This window comes from Bison bison, unplaced genomic scaffold, assembly GCF_000754665.1.
Source record: "Bison bison bison isolate TAMUID 2011002044 unplaced genomic scaffold, Bison_UMD1.0 scf7180017864473, whole genome shotgun sequence".
NCBI classification, from domain to species: Eukaryota; Metazoa; Chordata; class Mammalia; order Artiodactyla; family Bovidae; genus Bison; species Bison bison.
This window is the reverse complement of record NW_011495034.1, coordinates 21,401,076-21,421,915: the sequence shown is the minus strand read 5'-3', so window position 1 is coordinate 21,421,915 and position 20,840 is coordinate 21,401,076. Positions and strand designations below refer to the sequence as shown.

Below are 20,840 nucleotides of genomic sequence, written 5' to 3'. Positions count from 1 at the left end.
TTGCCACCTCTTCTTCATATCTTAGTGCCTGATGAACTATGGATGGAGGTTCGTGACCTTGTACAGGAGACAGGGATCAAGACCATCCCCAAGAAAAAGAAATGCAAAAAAGCAAAATAGCTGTCTGAGGAGGCCTTACAAATAGCTGTGAAAAGAAGAGAAGCAAAAAGCAAAGGAGAAAAGGAAAGATATACCCATTTGAATGCAGAGTTCCAAAGAATAGCAAGGAGAGATAAGAAAGCCTTATCAATGATCAGTGCAAAGAAATAGGGGAAAACAATAGAATAGGAAAAACTAGAGATCTTTTCAAGAAAATAAGAGATATCAAGGGAACATTTCATGCAAAGATGGGCTCAATAAAGGACAGAAATGGTATGGACCTAACAGAAGCAGAAGATATTAAGAAGAGGTGGCAAGAATACATACAACTGTACAAAAAAGATCTTGGTGTGATCACTCACCTAGAGCCAGAAATTCTGGAATGTGAAGTCAAGTGGGCCTTAGGAAGCATCACTACAAACAAAGCTAGTGGAGCTGATGGAATTCCAGTTGAGCTATTCCAAATCCTAAAAGATGATGTTGTGAAAGTGCTGCACTCAATATGCCAGCAAATTTAGGAAACTCAGCAGTGGCCACAGGAATGGAAAAGGTCAGTTTTCATTCCAATCCCAAAGAAAGGCAAGGCCAAAGAATGCTCAAACTACCACACAATTGCACTCATCTCACACACTAGTAATGCTCAAAAGTCTCCAAGCCAGACTTCAGCAGTACGTGAACCGTGAACTTCCAGATGTTCAAGCTGGTTTTAGGGAAGGCTGAGGAACCAGAGATCAAATTGCCAACGTCTGTTGGATCATTGAAAAAGGAAGAGAGTTCCAGAAAAACATCTATTTCTGCTTTATTGACTATGCCAAAGCCTTTGACTGTGTGGATCACCACAAACTGTAGAAAATTCTTCAAGAGATGGGAAGAATACCAGACCACCTGACCTGCCTCCTGAGAAATCTGTACGCAGGTCAGGAAGAAACAGAACTGGACATGGAACAACAGACTGGTTCCAAATAGGAAAAGGAGTACATCAAGGCTGTATATTGTCACCCTGCTTATTTAACTTATATGCAGAGTACATCATGAGAAACGCTGGACTGGAAGAAGCACAAGCTGGAATCAAGATTGCCGGGAGAAATATCAATAACCTGATATGCAGATGACACCATCCTTCTGGCAGAAAGTGAAGAAGAACTAACGAGCCTCTTGATGAAAGTGAAAGTGCCGGTGCCAGCCGGCAAAGTTGATCAGGTCCCGAGAACATGCACGGCGCGGCTGAGAAAAACTACTACAGCAAAAGAATGCTACAACAAAGATGAGGTCGAGAGGTTCAGACACGTCTCCACAAAGGGAAGCGGTCTGACCACGACTTTATTCAGCATCTTATATTTATACAGGAGAGCGTGAGAAAGACAAGACAGTTAACATTTTTTCTTGGTTGACCTATACATTTTACAAAAAGTCACAAGAAATCTTGAGAGCATGGGAATGGCACCCTGTTATTATTTCTTACACTAGATAACATTTCCGTGTGTGTGAGAAGTTTGTCCAGAACTCCAGGTGTCTGCAGTAAATAATCGCCTAATCTCTGGGGTGGCGGGACAGAGAGCTATGTTTGCAAGCAAACCCTAAAGGACTGAGGCAGCTCCCAGAGCTGTGTCCTTCAGACAAAGGACCCCGTTCTCACGGGCAGCTCCCCGCATGAAAGAGTGAAAAAGTTGGCTTAAAACTCAACATTCAGAAAACTAAGATCATGGCATCTGGTCCCAGCACTTCATGGCATATAGATGGGGAAACAGTGGAAACAGTGGCAGACTGTTTTTTTGGGGCTCCACAATCACTGCAGATGGTGACTGCAGCCATGAAATTAAAAGGCGCTTATCCTTGGAAGTAAAGTTATGATCAACCTAGACAGCATATTAAAATGCAGAGACATTAATTTGCCAACAAAGGTCTGTCTCTTCAAGACTATGGTTTTTCCAGTAGTCATGCATGGAGAGTTGGACTGTAAAGAAAGCTGAGTGCCAAAGAATTGATGCATTTGACTGTGGTGTTGGAGGAGACTCTTGAAAGTCCCTTGGACTACAAGATCCAACCAGTCCATCCTAAAGGAGATCAGTCCTGAATATTCAATGGAAGGACTGATGCTGAAGCTGATACTCCCAAAACTTTGGCCACCTGATGTGAAGAACTGACTCATTTGAAAAGACCCTGATGCTGGAAAAGATTGAAGGTGGGAGAAGGGGATGACAGAGGATGAGATGGTTGGATGGCATCACTGACTCAATGGACACGAGTTTGAGTAAACTCCGGAAATTGGTGATGGACAGGAGGCCTGGCGAGCTGCAGTCCATGGGGTCGCACAGAGTCAGACATGACTGAGCAACTGAACTGAGACTTAATGTTTTTTAAATAAATTTGGAAGGTTTCAGCCTTGGAATATTTCTTCTGCTGCACTCCTCTGGTACTGTCGTTATGTGACCTTGATGTGCTTAATGGTATGCCCCATTTCTCTGAAGCACTTTTAATTTTTCTTCATTCTGTCCTCTGTTCTGTGAACAATTCCATCTCAGGTTTGTTAAACTTTTCCTTTGCCAGTTTAAATCTAGTTTTTCATTCCTCTAATGAATTTTCTGTCACTATGGTTTATTCTAGGTCTTGATTCAGATACCACGTATTCCCTCTGTTGTTACTGAATTAGTAGATTTACTTGAATATATATTTCTTCATTTGTTGTATGCTTTTTGGAGACATTTCCAGAGACTTTAAATGGCTGTTTTTTAATACGATTTTCACCAGTGTCACTGGGGAGCAGGTTCATGGATCATCTCATACTATATTATGCTAGAAGTCAAATTCACTCTCAGTGTACCCTTATTCTTTGCCAGGTCACAAAAGAAGACAAGTCCTTCCAGAATATTATGCGTTGCTATAGGACTCAGCCACAGGCCCGGAGCCAGGTAACTACATTTTCTCTCAGGGCTGAAAATAAAGATGAAAGTCTTTTTGATGCATATAAAACAATTAACTACAGGTGATTCTGTAACCTCTTCTCCAGGATAAAAAATAGGACTCTATTTTAATCTTATTTAATTATTGACAGCCACACATCTTGATTAGTTTAAGTTTAGTTTAAGTTCTCTTTTCTCCCAAAGTTAATGATGTAAAATATTTGATTCCTTTTTAATTCAGATAATTACAAGATAGGTGTAAATTAGGAAGCTGCTGTTTGGATTCTATGTCACCTTGAATTCAGTCTGGTTTAGGACACACAGTGCTGCACATTTAACCAAAATAGCAGTAAGTGAAAGTTTAAAACCCATTTTACCTTAATGCTATATACTTGTCTCGAAGAGATAGGTGGGTATGTAAGATCTTTGTATCTGACTTAGGATGGCTTGATTTTACAATTAGAGATTATTGCTGCTCTGTAGTATTGTAGGCAGCACTTGGAAGTTGAAGCCTGACAGGCCCTGATACATAACCTTGGCTGCATTTACAAACCTCCCCTGAGTAGGACAGCTACTGTAGGGAACTGTGAGAATGAAATAACATGTTAAAGTTGTATAGTCTAGGATGTGCTCAATAGATATTGTTCTGTTGCCTTCTCATGCTCTGTTTAAAGGTGTATAGAAGTGTTTTGATAAAAGGGAAAAGGAGAAGAAGAAATTCTGGCAGCAGTGACAGCAGAAGTCATCAGAATTCTCCGACAGAACTAAACAAAGACAGAAGTAAGTGGGATCTTTATGAATGTATACAACTAAATTAGGAGCTCCTCTTATTTTTTAGGTCTAGGACTAAAGAATTAGTAAAATTACTGTTGTAGAAACTGTGAAAACAGTTTATTCCAACAAAAGATTTGTTGGAACAATAAACTAAATTCTAAATTTAGTAGCAAAGTTGTCCTTTATTTCATGGTTTTGAGACACATTGTGCATAAACATTTTTCTTTAGGGGTACTAGAAAAGGTTAGAGAAGACAGGCATTTGTTGACCTGAGTTCCAAAAAAATGTGGCATGTCAACAGAAACCATGCTATGGAAATACCATCCTTAATTGCTGGTTTATACCACTTAATGCAGGGCTCGGTCCTAGAAAACTGGTGTCAATTAATGAATACTTGCTACAATTAGTGAATACTTGGTGTCAGTTAATCAAGCCCTTGCTACATTAATAGCATGATAGTAGTTAGTGGGGCTTCCCAGGTAGCTCAGTGGTAAAGAATCTACCTGCCAGTGCAGGAAAGCAGGAGATATGGGTTCGACCCTTGGGGTGAGAAGATCCCCTGGAACATGGCAACCCACTCAAGTATTCTTGCTGGGATAATCCCATGAACAGAGGAGCCTGGTGGGCTACATCCCATGGATTCGCAGAGAGTCAGACACGACTGGACACGCACACACACACAGTTAGTACTAAATACCTTGTCTGTGCTTTGCTGCTCGGTGGCGAGGGCCCATTTGCTGCCATTTAACAAGGAGAGCTTGTTAAACGCTCTTCCTGAATTTTCTTTTTAAAAGCACCCTGCACCAGCAGTCTCCCTGTTTAACACCTTCTGTTCTACCCGGTACAGCCAGCAGAGACTCCAGTCCTGTCATGAGGTCCAGCAGCACCTTGCCAGTCCCACAGCCGAGCAGCGCCCCTCCTACCCCGACTCGCCTCACGGGGGCCAACAGTGACGTGGAGGAGGAGGAGAGGGGGGACCTCATCCAGTTCTACAACAACATCTATATCAGACAGATGAAAACGTTCGCCATGAAGTACTCACAGGCAAATGCAGTAAGTTTGAGGAGGATTATTTCATACTTTTTTTTACTTGTGAGGAATGAGAAATCACGTGTTTTTGAGCTACTTCTGTGTAAATTAGTTTGACAAATAATTATTTTGTTAAGTAAAATAAAACTGAGAAAGTCTTTAACAGAAATAATTTGCTTAATGAACGTAACTTCTACTGTTGTGAAGGGTTAAACATGAATAAGATTGCATTTGGACTCCCTGCAAAGTATAGTCATATGAGACGGACTGCATAAGTTCAAATTACCCAAAACTTGCCAGCTCTGGTGACCTTGCAAATTATTTAACTTTCTCTGTGCCTATTATTTCCTTGTATATAAAATGGGAATAGAAATAGTCCTTTGCTTATAGGGTTGTTGTGAGGATTAAATGACATAATATATTAAAAATGGTTAAAACAGTGGCACAAAGAAAGCATTTAACCGATTCCTATTGTATGGTTTTCTTTAATTTTTGCCACAAATACATCACTATCTACCATTCATAAAGCATTTAGTTTATTATACCTCTTCACTGATTCAGCAAGAATAACCATTTTCCCAAAAAAGTAATTGGTTAGGAATTTTGTTTACCGTAGAATGTTTTGTTTTTTTTTTTAAACAGATGGATGCTCCTCCACTCTCTCCCTATCCATTTGTAAGAACAGGCTCTCCTCGCCGAATACAGTTGTCTCAGAACCATCCTGTCTACATTTCCCCGCATAAAAATGAAGCGATGCTTTCTCCTCGAGAAAAGATTTTCTACTACTTCAGCAACAGCCCTTCAAAGGTGAGCCTAATGTAAAGCCTGGCCTTTACCAGCCCCACACTTGGGATTCTAAGGGTTGTTGGGAAACCCTTCAGCACGCACACGGGTGATGGGATCCGTGAAGGAAGGGTGACCAGTAGTCCCACAGCAGCAGGAAACAAGGGTTTAGGGGAGAACTTTCAAGTTGGAAACAGGGTAAGGGGTTTAAATTTCCATTCCTCTCTTTTCCTATTTGTGCATCTGAACATTCTGCTATAAATCTGGAATTTTATTTTTTTGTCCCATTTGTAAAACTTTAAAATTCCAAATTTCTGTTAGGGAAAGAAAATCCAGATTCCTTGACGGATTACTCAGTGCCTATCTCTGGGACAGACACTGTCTCTGTCCTTTGAATTCTCAGTCTAAGAGGAGAAATGGGCATTTTATAACGATATGCACATTAGCACCGATTTAAGTGGTAGCATCTGCCTCAGTCTGCAATGGGTAGGGAAGCTTGAGTCAAGCCTTAACGGATGAAAAATTAGGAGGTTGCTGAGGTGTGGAAGGAAGGGCATCCAGGATAAAGTGGACAAGAAAGGGAAACAAGTCCTTGAGGCAGTAAGGCTAGAGCTCTGGGAATCATATGTTACTTACTGTTAAGGAGGCAGCTAGATCTTAAAGGTCCTTAAGTGATAATTATAAAGATTGTTCAGAAAACACACACAGATAACAAATGGCCCAGGAAAAACACATACAGATTCCTAAAAAACACAATGTCAATACCATGGAGAGATGGATGACAGATAGATGGTGGGGAGAGTACTGCTGTTTCCCTATTAGTAGATTTTCATCCTATACCAAATTAAGTTCCAAATGAATTAAAAAATTAAACAGAAAAATAAATTGGAGTAGGACTATTCAATTCAAAAGAAGGCCTAAAAAGGAAGAAGACAGCAAACAAAGAGCAAGTAAATACAAATGGTCTAAATACCCCAGTTAGAACTCAGGCTTTGTTAACAGTGGATTAAACTATGATACAGATTACCACAGCATACTATGTAGCAGTTAGAGATGTGATCCATATATACTGATATGAGAAGGTGTAAGACATAATGTGGACTGAACAGTATACCAGTTTAATTTTTTTGAAACCCCACTTAATGAACATTATTAAATTTCTAATGCATGCTTCCTAGAAAAAAGAGCAGAAAGCTACACAGTAGCCTGATCTGTTTGGTGAATGAATGGTAAAAGTGTCCTTAGGGACTGGGTGAGGACAAGAAGGTGTATTCTGTATGATCTGGGGGGGAATAAGTATTCATTTTTAAACTGTCATGTACATATTATATAAATTATGGTATATAAAGCACTGTACTGTATATAAATTTTATGTATTAATGTGTTATTAATCTATATTGTTATGTATATAGTAAGGAACACAATTATACTTGCACGATACAAAATATGTTGTATATACTTGTATACAAATACCACTTATACAATTAGTGTATAGTTAACAATTTAAGAACATTCAAGTAAGTGGGAGACTAGAGACAGAAAGTGCAGAGCAGACTTTTAGGGAGGTAAGAGAGTAGAGGAGAAAGAGGAAAACTTGCTTAAAATGGTTAAAATTTGGGAAAGATGCATATACTGATTATAGAAAACCATGGTGGTTTTAAGCCTCATTTAAGAATAAAAACTAAATATCTAGGATCTGCTTTGAAACATCTGAGAGGTGAGAAGTGAATGAAGGCACAGATCAAGTAAGACTGGCCGGCATCGCTGAAGTGGGTGATGGCCATGTGAAGGTTCACTATACACGCTTTTCCGTTCCCATGCTTGAAATGTCCTACAACAAATGCATGTAAATCTGCTCAGTATGCTTTCTACTAGGAAGCATGGACAATGAAATCAGTGGCACATGGTAAAAAAAATCATCCGAAAATAAGGTACAGCTGACTTTTGGGACTCGGGGGAAACTTGGTGCTGAAGGCACCTGTACACAGATCGTCTTTCTAGCCCCCTGGCAGTATTCTTCTCCGTCCAGGTTCCTCACGTGAACCAGAGAATGCAGAAAGTAATGCCTTTCCTCAGTTCTCCCGAGGAAGATGTATAATGCATTTTAGAATTTAGACTTCTCCTATGAAACTCCATGGCTGCTAAAAACAAATGAGTAACACTAGACTGGGGGAAAAGGGGACATAATACTCTATAGTCATGTTACTTTTTTAAAAAAGGAAAATGGAAATGTATGAAGTTGATTAAATATGGCATAGCAACGTGATGCTATGTAACTTTTGTAAAAAAGAATCAGATTTGTGAACTTTTATATTGTTAAAGTGTATATCAAAATCACCTCTGGAGCATGTTAAAAAATGAAATACTCTGCCTCTTTCCCAGTCATCATCTCAGCTAGCTGAGAAGTGAGACCAGAAGGGTGTAAAATTTGCTAGTTCTTTCCTTTATAAAGATGTTCAAACTCCTCAAGTAAACTGCTTAACTCATTTGAGGTTCTTTGATCTAACACTGAACTGTGTGTATTAGAATTTTAACGCTTTTTGTATCTATTTTTACCTCTGCCACCAGAGACTGAGAGAAATTAACAGTATGATACGGACAGGAGAAACTCCAACCAAAAAGAGAGGGATCCTTTTGGAAGATGGAAGTGAATCACCTGCAAAAAGAATCTGCCCAGAAAATCATTCTGCCTTATTACGTCGTCTCCAAGATGTAGCTAATGACCGGGGTTCCCACTGAGGTTAGTCCGTTGTATTGAAACTGTCTCTTCACAAACTCTGTTTAGCAGCCACATTTAATGTATGCTAGATGATGGGGCTCTTTTCCTGGATCCTTCCAGTATCCTTAGGATATTTTTACTTACCCGAACTGCCTTTTTTCCTACCTTGCAGTGCTTGCCATCAAGGCTGCCTAGAATCCAACATAGTTGGATTTTTTAACTCTTTGGCAAAGCTATTCCAAGTATTACAAGTACTGCAGAGAACGAAGCGTACTCGTGTGTAGAAGAGGTCTCTGTTAACGTGTTCCAGCAGAGGAACCATATTTCAGTTCATTCCTGTTTTGTGGTCAGCCCTGGCCCTCATGAAGAGTGAAACTTGGCATTTCGTCCTGAAACACTTAGTAGGAGTGTGAGATTGCATTCCTAAAAGGTAACAAATTGGGAAAGCGCCCAGATTTGGAGGTCCTGGGTAACCAGTCCAAGTCTCCCGTTGCCTTTGTGTAATTCTTCCCTACCCCAGTAGGTGTGGTGCAGTGTGACAAGTCTTTGATTAGTGTGCAATGTGTGAGTGAACTTGTATAAGAAGTGGCACTTTAGGGCTGTAAAAAGCATGATTTTGTAACCCAGATTTTGCTGTATATTTGCGATGGCACTTTCTACAATGTGAACTTTATTAAGTACAAAACTTCTAGGCTTAATATCTTCTTTGATGCTTTTGTACTTTTTTAAAATTGTTAAAGCCCCAGTAGCTACCTTTTGGGCAAGTGTTTTAAATTCTCCATTTTTGTTGATAGGGATCACCTGGCTAAGTAAAGATTTAAAATCAAGTTGAATTAAGGGGATTATTATGAAAAATTATGACCTCTTCCTTTAGGAGGTAGTTATCCAAAAAGACGTGTGTCTTTATTAAGGTGGTATTTTTAAATATCTTTGGGTGTGTTCCTGGAAGTTTAAAAAAATAGATTGGAGAATTTTAGGTTTTTATTAGTACACAGTACCATTTATACAGATTAGAAAATGTTAATTTAACAGCTACTGAATTATCTATATATACCTTTATTAATCACTATTGTTCCAGCAGTTTTAAAGTTGAATGAATAATCTTATTAGGGAGAAAGTTCAATTGTAAATTGAATCAGTATAAACAAAGTTACTAGGTAACTTCATATTGCTCTGAAAGAAATATGGAACTTACACTGTTCACTTAGAATAGTGTTTTGCAAAAATATTTATAAAACCTCTCAAGATACTGCTACTGTAATTTTATATGAAAATAAGTGTATTTTTCAATAAAGCATTTATAAATTAATCTTTGTTTAGTTATATTGAGAAAAGGGTAGTTTCCTGCATAAATGACAAAGAACAATCATTCACTGATTTATTGTCTCTACAAAACACACTAGCCATTCATCGTTTAAATCTCTGACTTCATTAGAAACCGTTTTAACACTTTTTCTCCCTCCTGCCATAAAAATACAGTAATTTGCTTAAAAAAAAAAAACAACAAAACACCTAAGAACAAGTGTTCTGGTTTCCTCTCACTCACCTAGTGTGTCCCTCAGTGACAGCAGTTTGTACATCAGTAAGACAGTAAGCTGAAGACTGAGGTTCATTCATTCCACTGCTCCTCCACTTCAAAGTGCTAATAAGCTATGGAAACTGCTCTCTCTCTCCTTTCATCTCTGCACCCTAACATATGTACAACCGAAACCACCAATTAAGAAATCACTGTAGTGTTGAACTTTGCTTAACTTCATTAGTTTAAATGAATGCAACTTACCTTTAGCATTATATTCAAAAAAATACGTAAGCTTCAAGGTCCCCAATAATTTGGAGTACTGAACTAGATAACCACCTTAAAGACACTTCTGACAGAAGTAATGCATTACGTAAAGAGAGGTTTCCAGAACTTGCTGTTAGAACCTAAGCATACATGGACAACACTGACGTCAGCCACTGTTCACAATGTTTTACTCTGCAGGCAGTCCTTTGCCATTGGTCAGCTTTAGGAGCCGAAGTCCAGCAGGAAAGTGCGTGGTGCACCGGATTCAGCAGCTCTTAAGTCGCTACCGTTTTCTCTTCTTTACTGAAAGGTTGTACTGAGCCGGGCTTTACCCATGACAGGCCAGCAACGTGAACGCTTTTATTGTGCTGTTCTTCAGGCTTCTTCTAGGCACAATGAAAAACAGACATACAGACCGATAAGGAGATTTCAGCATCGTACCAGTCTGTCTCCCCAAAGGCCACTGTGTACACTCAGTGTCACCAGTGAAGATATACTTTAGAAAGGAAACAGCAAGTGAACCTATTTCTAAAATGGCATCTACTTACTTTCTGAGTCAGCATCTTCTCTCTGGCTTCATCATGGACAGAAGGATTCCATGGAGAAAAGCTTAAGGAAGAGAGAAACACTAAACAACGGCTCACGAAATTTAATGTCCATTTTTAAGCCCGTTCCCCAAACAGAACTTAACAAGGAACAGTCTTAATCAGTCGTCAGTATGTAAGTTTCAGACATTACCTAAATGATTTTCTCACATAATTATCCCTTAGAGAGCACTTTTCCTGGGTTAGCTCACGTAAGCCTTGCAACCACCCCTGATGTCCTATTATAGATGAAGAAAGCAAGACACGGTAAAATTAAGTAACTGCTCAGGGTCACCAAAGCCAATTAAGTGCAAATGTCACCCAGTCTAACTGCAAAGCCCAAGCTCTTGAACACTATACTACGCTCCTCTCTCCCAGCAACACCCATGCTGCCCAACAGCTAAGTCACTTCAGCTCTCAACACTCTTGAAGACACTTCCCCAACACACACTAACAGTGCTCGGGGAACCCATGATTCGGACTGTTCACTCACACTGATCAGTTTCCCTCCTTTCACCAAATCTGTAGGTTGATGGGGTAATGACCATTTAAGAGGGGCTCCAATTAGAAGGAAAAGTCCTGACACTTGAGCAAGCACATTACCAGGATCTTTGAGAAACCAAAGTCTCTCCATAGCTTGCTCCTGGCAGTGTCACCCATGTAAAGCAGAAATCAAGTTAGAAATGTTGCAGGCTAGCAGATGACTCACTTTCCTTTTAAATCCCCATTCTAAGGCCACCTGGAAAACAGAAGCCCAGTACTCCAAGTGCAGCTTATCTGGATAATGTACCACTCACCTAATTGCATAGGGGTCTTCTATTTTAGGTTGATCAAACAAGCGAGCAGTGCACACCTTAACGCTGTCGACCACTTTACTTTTAAAAAGCTGAATATCTTTCTCATACCTGTGTCAAAAGTTTAAATCAAAAGGTTACCAACACGACCTCCTCGGCTGTCTTTTCAAATGTATCTTAAATGACAAAGCAGAGTAACATACAGTACTGCAGCCTCTGGGTTCAGGGGGCTTGCCGTATCGATCTTGTAGAAGACTCGCCTTGCGTACATCAGTACTTGCCAAATGTGGTTATGGTTCCGCCTAAAGGGAAACACAGCGGGGTGACTGAGGCTTCCCCTTGCTGGCTTACATCACCACATGCAACTATTTACTGACCTCCATTTTGCAAACGCTCTCTTCACATCCAGTTCACCTGAGGCGGGATCCACTAGCGGGTGAAAGACGGGAACATCGAACACCAGACGCTGCGGTGAGAGAGAGACACTGCCTTTAATGGAGCAGCGGCGCTTGTTAAACCACACACAGACGCTGTAAAAGGAGCTTCAGGACAAGGCAGTCTTGCTGCTTAAAGTCAAAGAGCTGCCTTGAGAAGGACACTTAAGTACTTTCACGATTTTCCTGTAAAAGTGAATTTTGCAATGAAGCAGAGGGAAAGTCGCTCTCCTCCACCACAGCGTAACAGTCACCACTCACATGGCAAGTGCTGTACCACAGCTTCCAGCCTCAAAGGCACACCCTGCACAGAGAAGCAAGCAAAGCTGACGGCAGAAGCCAGCAGGGCAAAAGATGGAACAAAGCAAAAAAAAAAACAAAAAAATCCCCTCAAAGGACTACACAGTATATAGACAAGTATATATGCCCAGTATATATGGGCAACTGAAATCATAAAAGTTACTAGGTCCGGAAAAGAACCGAGACATTTTGAAAGCCCCGTTCAGCCCTCCTCACTGACCTAGCAATGAAGCCAGAGTGTATCCCCAACTTACTGGACAGTCACCATCTGGGTAGTTATCAGGGATGTAAACTGTAAACTTAAATACGCCATCTTGATAAAGTCCATGCCGGATGAATATTACTCCAAACCACACTGCAGGACAAAATAGAAACAGTTAAGGGCTAAGTTTGCGTCAGTGGAATCAAACATGCTATGAAAAGAGGGAATGCTTCTTACTTAATGCAGATCGATAAGATGGCTGCACGTAGACACCTGGTAACTTCTGCTTCACAACCAAGGTACTAAAACAGAAGCAGCAGAACAGTGAGACTGGAGGGATGTGAAGAACACACACAGACCAAACCACCCACATTCATCTTTTAAAGAAGGAACAGGTTCTCAAAGGGGACCCGATGCCCTGACCCCGTAGACGGAGTCATCACAGTCCCTCACCTGGCCCTAACTGCTGTCTGTCTACTGGCTTCATAACATATGCGTGCAGAGTAGCACAGCCAAAATAAGGGCCCCAGATTTAGAAACGAAAGCCAAGCAGGGATTCACAGTCAAGTTTTCCTCCTAGAAATCAGCTTCCCCAAAACACCATCTTGTAAGCTAACCTGTATAGTTAATGCTGGACATCAAGTTTTAGGTCAGTGAGAGTTATTTGTAAGGTTATTGCTTTTGTGACCACGGACAATAGATCTTACCCACACACATTCAAAAGCTCTTTGAAGGTACAGTTTTAGGTAATTAAGACATTAAAATTCCATGGAATTTCCTTCACTTGGGGGTCATTTTAAGTGTGAACGGGCAGCGTCTGACTGTACTCTGCTCCTGAATTCACCCCCAACTCAGGCCCTTGAACTCTGCAGGCCTCGGCGTGGGAGCCGGTGGGAGCTGAAACAAGGGAAGACAGGCTGCACTGGCTCTTCTGGGACCTGGTCATTCTGCTCTGTTCCCTGCTGCTGAGCCACGAGCCTACACAAGTCATGCTGTGACCGGACCTCGAGAACTGAGGGCCTTAAGGCACATTAACCTGCCAATCCTCAGTTTTACTGAGAAGAAACTTATTAGATCTCAGTTGACATTTTATTACCTAATTGCTACCACACTTATTTTTTAATCATTTTAAAGTAGTTATTCCATTTTTAAATCACTAAAACTCAGCACATCAACAGCAGTGTGGATGGCAGATGTATCTCCTACAGAGGTTTGCCAGAAAGGCAGATTTTGTGGCCTAATACAGCAGACTTAACACCACAATAGAAGCCTGTCCAACTCACTGCCTTGCCTCAAACACAGGCGTCCATTATAAAGTTACCAGCTCATGCTCAGCCATTCACACTGGGGCCTCAGACCCTCTGACCATTACATTAGTAAAGAAAGGGGGCATTGGAGGATGCTTTTAAAACAGCTTCATGGGCAAAGGCATTTTTAAATGACTGAAATTCAGAATTAATTCTCCAAATTTGCTGCCTATATCACAAACGACCAATATAACAAATGCCATCTGCACTCACTCACTGCGTGAGCCCCTCTGATGGGCCAAGCACTGTTTCATCACTACCAGGCTATGCAGAGGTGCCCATCTCCTCACAATCTGTGGATGGTACAAGCTCAGTCCAATCTGTGACTTCTGTGACTACTCAAGTTCTTACATGGAGCCCAGATCTTTTAAAACTTCCCAACTGCCTACTTCTGCCGTTGGGGGTCCTACAGAATAACTCAAATCCTCTAATTGATGGGCCTTCAAATATATGAAGACAGCTTTAATAAGTACCTTCTAAGTTTTCTCCAAGTTAGTGCTTCCTGTTCCTTCAACTGTTGACTCCTATGGTCAGGCTTCCTGACCTCTGCCTCCTGGGACTAGCCTCTCAGTCTGTCAGGAGGCCTCTTAAGGGTGATTGCCAGAATGGAGCACCAGCCTCCAGCTGCGTCTGACCCAAGAAAGAATAGAGCGCCGCCCTCCCACCGTCCTGCCCTCTACAACAACCTCTTCAGGGGGTGAATTCCGCACCTCATATAAAGGCAGACCAAAATTAAGTTCCCGGATGCTTAATAAATCTCAGTTTCTCCCTCCTCTTGCTTTTCAAAACAGACATGGAAATTAAAGCACGTATTTGTCTTCAAATCTTACTTACCCAAGCTCTCAGTAAGAACTGTTACTTTTAGAAGCAGAGATTTATATACCACCACTGAGGCCTTGGTGAAGAAAGATTACATTGCCAGCGACAGAGTCCATCCTATATACATTAAGGCTCATACTGAAGGGGGATGGGTTTGACCGTCAAGATTAAATGGCTGCTGTTTACTGAGTCCATCAGAATAAATTTCATTCTTCACATTTAAGGGTCATTCAAAATTTAACCGGATAGTTTCAGAACTTACAACTCTGCAAGAAGGGAGTACTCCAGGTAGAAAGGTCCGTAGGAAGCATGCGTGCCATTTGTTGACTGCGTTGCTGGGGCAGGAGATGTAGGCTTAGTTATGGGCAAAGCATTTTTGGGAATAGAAGGCAGCTGTTTCTTTGGAGCAGTGCGTGGAGGACTGGTTTTCACATCCCCTGTTAATGTCTTCTCTTCACCATCAGACCGCTATTCAAGACGAAGTGGTGAGAACATTTGTTAGCATGATTCTTAAATCATAAGGCCAAGTGTGATGCCCTTCAGTCCTTGACTGAAAAGCTGGAATGACTCTTACAGGGACCTTCTAGCACTGTGATCGAGATGACCTGGAAGTCTGTTGAGTGGGCAAGCTATTATAGAGAGCAGAATCGAGCTGATGCAAGACTAATAAACTATTAGAAAAACTCATTCATCAGCTGTATCCTATAGACAACAAAGCCAATATTTATAGGATTTACATGAAACAAAGAAAGAAAGGGTTTCTCTTCAAGGCCCCAGAAAGAGGGCAAGGGGTTACTACACAATTAGACCAGATTAGAAAGGTGCCCTGGCATGCAGATGTAGGAAATTGGGTGCTAAGCATCTCAAAACAAATAGTGTAATGACTGAAATTAGTCACTCCCTGATGTCAGCACCTTGGTTAGAAACAAAGGGTGAACCTCTTCTCTTGCGCGCATGGGTCTGAGTTTGATCTGGTCCCTAACTGGTGTGTTTTCACATTTGGACTATCATTAGCATAAACCGTCATTCTTAGTCAAAGACAAAGGTCTAAATGATTCAGAGACTAAACTACCACCCCACAGGTATTTCCTTGGCTCCGAGACCATCAAAGGCTGTATCATCACCTGTATTAAAAATGTATACAGTATCAGGTACAGAAAAAAAAAAAAAAAGATTACAAGGGTATTTTTAGACATGGAATTATGGGTGACATTTTCTTTTTGTTTGCATATTTTAAGCTTCCCTAAAACATATTTTATTTTACAAGATATTTTAGTTAGATAAATTAAACCAGTGCTCTCAAGTCTGACTTGACCACATTGGACTGGCCTTTCCCAAAACTTCTCTAACCATGAAATCTTGAAGTTTGTAGAAAAACTACCTACAATGTGTGTCACAAATTTCATCATGTGTGAATATAACCTAAAAGTCAAAATAACAGAATTTTGATTATCAGAATGGTTTCTGAGATGTGATCTCGGTCTCAGAAGCTGACTTTAATCAATGAAATAATTATTTCTCAAAAGTAAAACCTAAACTAGAAAACCAAAGTTAATTCTGCTAAGACAACAGGCAACCTTAATATGGATTATTCTGGCCTCTGTTTTGACACAAATGGGTTTCCTCCCTAAGTTCATCAACTATACCTACTTTGCGTACAGAGCTTGTAGACATGCTCCAGAAAGGGTTCATAACGTGTGCTCCAAACAAAGAAATTCAGTGGTCTGTGTCATCAAATTCTTCTGGCCTCAGAATTCACTTCACCTTAAAATGAGACGGGAAAACAGAGAAACATACTGATACCAACAGTTAAGACTTCTGAAATAGTTAAGAGCTAAATCTGAACCTCTAAACAGAAATACAATAGAATGTTATATAATATGCAGTTATAAAAACCTAGGGAGAAAGTCTTCAGAAACAGTTTCCTTCTACACCCCCTCCCTCTTCTGACTCCAGTTTCTTTCCCATCTTTAAATGCCGACAGGAATCTGTGCACTGAGTCTTTGGCCAGGATTCAGAATATTCAGTAACACAGTTCAGCTCTGGTGCCAGCAGTGCAGAAGATATGGACTGAACAGTTGCTACTAGCAGAATATCTAGGCATTTGACTGCTGGGAAAGCCAGGTTCAGAATGCACTGTACCCACAGACACAAAAGGTCTATCACAGTTCTCAGGGTTATGGGAATTGAAGATCCACGGGAGTTGATTTAAACGTGTCTTAAACAAGTGTCTTAAATACACAATGATTCTCTCCAGCAAAACTAGCAACCAAAAACAAAGCATGAGAGACACAGAAAACTGGATCCTGTTGGGACCATACAGGACCACACACACACACAGAAAAACCCGATCTTTTCAACTGCTTCAAGTGTGGAAACAGCAGGACTATGCATTTAAGGAATTGCCAAGCAATATGTACAAAAGCAGCAGAAGGGGGCCAAAGAAACCTTTCACAAACACACATCTTCCACCAAGGCTTCATGAAGTGGATAAGAAACCCTGTCTTAAAGGTCACAAAGTCAGTGGGTCATTTACTAACAATACAAGGGAGAAGCAGCAAGTGGAGCTGTAAGGACAGCAGCTTGTCTGCTCTGGTGACATTCCCCCCAGGCTCCATCATGTTTAAAACAGAGCTCTGCTCAATTCCTACTTGCACCAATCAAAAGGCTGAAGGTGAAAAAGGTCAGAGCTTAAACAGTATTTTACCAAATTTATAAGCAAGTCATTACAGTAGGATGTGCCAAATGTCCCCCATTCAGCAACAATTTGTTTCCTGCTAAGCTCATACACAGGTGGGCCTCTGATCCTGCCAGTGCCCATTACTGCTGTTCTGCTTTCCAAAATACAGTGCCACCCAATAATTAAAAGAATGTGGGTTCTGGTTCTTCCACTTACCTAATGACTTAAGCCCAGTAAGTAGCAACTTATTGCTGAGAGCTCTCTGCAAACCTGGTGACTATTATACAAGCCAAAATGGCAGGGCACCAAAACTGTAGTGGGGCTAAATGTTCCTGTTTGGTGCGAATGAAAACACGGTTTTCAGATCCAGAGTAATGGGCAGCACCCGCCCGCTGGGTCAGACCTAATTTGACAGGGGAACCCTGTTCCCCTGGAACACAGTGCTCACCACCACGTAAATTGACTGGGGTGGATTACTCACCTGTAAGGTCTCTTCCAAGTCTAGTACCTAGTAATTCTATGACTTTGCCTTTAAGAATCAAATATTAATCAAACTTACCCCCAGGTTCCTCCCGTCTTTAAGAAGGAGGTATTGTCTACTGCTGCCTTTGTTTCCAGCAACGACATAATCACCTAGAGAAACTGCAGCACGCTTTTCAGGAGTAACTACATCATTTAATAGATGTCTACTGGGCAGGTACAGCATTTTTCCAAGATGTGACACAGATGGAAGAAAACACAGGACAGGTCCTAGTCATTCCGAAACAATTTAAAAATCTCTGCTGATCTGGTCGTACAAACAACAAAAGACTGTCTCTTAATATCATACAGCTGAGAAGTCGTAGCTTAGCCTATACGAATTATCCGCACGTGTACTGAGCCAAAACTTGAGACAGGCGGTGCTACCTCCTATGCCTAAACAGGCACATCATCCCGAACAGACTTAAATCACACGTTAAGAGGTGGCAGAGGAGGACCCAGGGAGAAGATGAAAACTGCCTCGGCCCCGGAACTCTGGGGACAGCCGGGACGAGCACCCTCGCCCGGGGCGTAAACCCATCTCCGCGCACGTAGGGAATCTGGACAAACCTGTCTCGGGATGATGTAAGGCAGGAGCCAAACCCTGTCCTCGCTGTTAGCTCGAGGCCGGCCCCGGGCCCGCGAGACCCTCGGATGAAGGGACTGCGGTCCTCGGACGCTACCCTCAAGCTGGAAGCAGGGACGGAGCCGGGCAACGAGGGAAGGCCCCGGACGGGTCGAGCCGGCCCGGCCCGCCTCCCCTCCTCAGGCCGGCCCGGCCCGGCTCCCGGTCAGCCCCCAGTGCCAGGCCCCGGGGTCGGCGGCGGCCGGCGTAGCAGGTGCCTGCAAACGCGGACAGGTGCCCGGCCCCGCCCCCGTGTCCCAGCGCGGCCGCCGTCGCTACAGTCTAGAACCCCCGGCAGAGCACACAAATGCCGGGCCTGAGGACGCTGGCGGCCCGGGTATGAGGACTCCACGGCCCTCGAGCACCTACCACAGCCTGGCAGTGCACCTCACCTCGGTGTTTTCAATGCAGTGCTCCCAGCGGCTGAGCGCCGTCGCAGTCCCACAGCATCTCTGGCCGCAGCGCCAGCCCAGCCCCTGCCTACTCTCCGCCCCGCCCGGCCCTGTTCTCAGCCTCCGGCTCCGCCCCGCAGCCCAGCCCCAGGGCCCGGATGCTTCCGCCCAGCCTCGCGGGGCAGAGTGGTTCCTATACCTGTCGGTCAAAGACGTTCTTCCGGTGGCGTTGAGGCGGTGGCTCTAGGTCCTGCCAATCAAATCTGCTCCGCTCGGGTGGGGCCGCGCTTGACCCTCCCCTTACGTAACAGCGCCCGGAGAGAAACGTCAGTCACGGAAGTATCTGTCCCTGCGGGGGAGGCGGCGGTGGTGGGGTGTTTAGCGGGGAGGGGGCGGAAACAAGTGCCCGGACATAATTGGTCACAGCGTCTGCCAGTTACCATGGAGACCCGCCCAGGCCTCTGCGTGGCCGCCGCTGCTAGTCGGGAAGGCTGTGACTGCGGGTTTCCCAAACCTGAGTCAGGGCTGGGTAGGGTCGCGGAGCCGGGGTCCCGAACAACGAGCCTGGGGGCGGGGCCGGCCGCCGCCCAACCGCCCCGGTGCCCGCCCTCTCTCGTCCCTCGGTCTCCGGAGACCGCCACGTCTGGCCCACTCGGGTCTGACCGGCCCGCAGTGGCAGGGGCTGGGGCCGCTGTCACGTTGGGAGAACTTAGGAGAACGCTTGGTGTATCCTTGAGAAATGCCCGTTTTCTGTGTCAAAGAATAGAGGAGCGCATAGGTACAGAAAATGGGACTAAACTCCCAAGTCACCCCTTGGCAGTAGCCTGGCTGCCAGAAGGGCTTTTTAAAAGTGTACCTATCGGACCTGACCTATAAAATCCGAATCCGAGGGGCAATGAGTACCAGGAATTTACATTTGTTGTAAGTTCCTCTGGCGATTCGGGTATGCCTTGAAGTTTGAGAACCTCTTGCACGGTAACGAAGCTCCTGGTCCTCTGATTTTTAAATTTTTATTTTTTTACCTAACAAAGGTGATCTGGAACATCTTCACTACATCTAACCCCTTTCACGGGAGTCGTTTCAGACTGAATAAAGTCTAAACGCAGCCATCTGATTCACAAGGCACACCCTGTGCTGGCCTCATTGCCATATTCCCATCTCATTTCCCACGTTTCTCTCCGGCCTCATTCTGTGGCGGTTGCCCTTGGTTTTCACACCTCCGAGGCTTTTCTTAGAATGGTGCCTACTCTTGGGTTGCTTTTCCAATCCCCACCTAACTCGGGATCTTATACTCAGAAGAGGAGAAATGTTCTCTGATCTGGCTGTTTTGTTCAATTTTTGGTGGCCTTTCACATTCTGGTAAAATGACCTTCTTGTTAAATGGCAAACAGCCAAACGCTCCTAATCCCAAGGGTTGGTTCTGAAATCCAACTTCCTCTAGTGAACATTCCTGAGCCACTTCCGTTTGTCCAGTTAAAATACACTGGGGAATGTTGTAATGCCCTTACTATTAGTGCCAGTCAATATAAAGAGGAAGAGAAGCAGGAAGTCCTTTCTCCTGACCACAGGTGATCTCCCTTGGCACCTCTCTGACCCAATCCCTCCTCAACTTCTTGGCAGTCTCATCATTCTTTCCTGAACTTTTTTTCTGATCCCACCTTCTACCCTTCTCCTTGACAATCTCATCTCTTTCCTAAGCTTCACCAAGGACTCACATATGTTTCTCCAGCTCAGACCTCTCCACTGAGCTTCAGCATCCATTTGGCACTGGATGCTTCAGACACATATCAGAATCCTTATAGCTGCACACGCCAGAAAATCCAACTCCAATCGACTTGCATAGCAAGGAGATTTGCCTCAGATGGGAGGGCAGGGTCCGGTGGTGGCAGTCTGGACTTCAGGCACTGCTTTCCTTCCAATGCCTGGATGGTTCCTTAGACACACCCAGGTGTGACAATGGCTAGCAAAACAGAGAGCACCTGTTTCTTCCACGGGTCTCTTCCACAGAGCAAAGATACATTTCCCAGAAGCTCCCCAGAAGCAATGCTCTCGTTTCAGTGACCAGAAAAAGTCACACGCCAGTCTCTGCCCACAACA

At 43.1% G+C, this 20,840-nt stretch overlaps 2 protein-coding genes across 6 annotated transcripts in view; one reads left to right on the top strand and one right to left on the bottom strand.

Moving 5' to 3' along the window:
- RBL2 (retinoblastoma-like 2) overlaps positions 1 to 9,613 on the top strand; it is a 46,155-nt gene extending 36,542 nt beyond the window's left edge. For 2 of the 3 annotated variants that reach the window (XM_010861939.1, XM_010861940.1), the window contains exons 15-19: positions 2,937 to 3,008; positions 3,674 to 3,779; positions 4,621 to 4,826; positions 5,445 to 5,609; positions 8,154 to 9,613. In XM_010861939.1, coding sequence (XP_010860241.1) covers positions 2,937 to 3,008; positions 3,674 to 3,779; positions 4,621 to 4,826; positions 5,445 to 5,609; positions 8,154 to 8,324 — 720 coding nt within the window. In that variant the 3' untranslated portion in view covers positions 8,325 to 9,613. The remainder of the gene's footprint in view (positions 1 to 2,936; positions 3,009 to 3,673; positions 3,780 to 4,620; positions 4,827 to 5,444; positions 5,610 to 8,153) is intronic. The other variant, XM_010861938.1, reaches the window with a different exon arrangement.
- Positions 8,013 to 18,863, bottom strand: AKTIP (AKT interacting protein). 3 transcript variants are annotated; one of them, XM_010861943.1, is made up of 10 exons: positions 18,744 to 18,863; positions 16,178 to 16,291; positions 14,790 to 14,995; positions 12,639 to 12,703; positions 12,454 to 12,554; positions 11,843 to 11,931; positions 11,669 to 11,767; positions 11,469 to 11,576; positions 10,636 to 10,696; positions 8,013 to 10,470 (listed from the first exon to the last, which is right to left on the bottom strand). In XM_010861943.1, the coding sequence occupies exons 2-10, from the start codon at positions 16,217 to 16,219 to the stop codon at positions 10,363 to 10,365; spliced, it is 879 nt and encodes a 292-aa protein (XP_010860245.1). In that variant the 5' UTR covers positions 16,220 to 16,291; positions 18,744 to 18,863; the 3' UTR covers positions 8,013 to 10,362. The 3 variants fall into 3 exon arrangements, with proteins under 3 accessions (XP_010860245.1, XP_010860243.1, XP_010860244.1); XM_010861941.1 differs by having other exon boundaries at positions 9,669 to 10,473; XM_010861942.1 differs by lacking the exon at positions 18,744 to 18,863 and adding an exon at positions 17,767 to 18,421 and having other exon boundaries at positions 9,669 to 10,473.
- Positions 18,864 to 20,840: the final 1,977 nt, after the last annotated feature.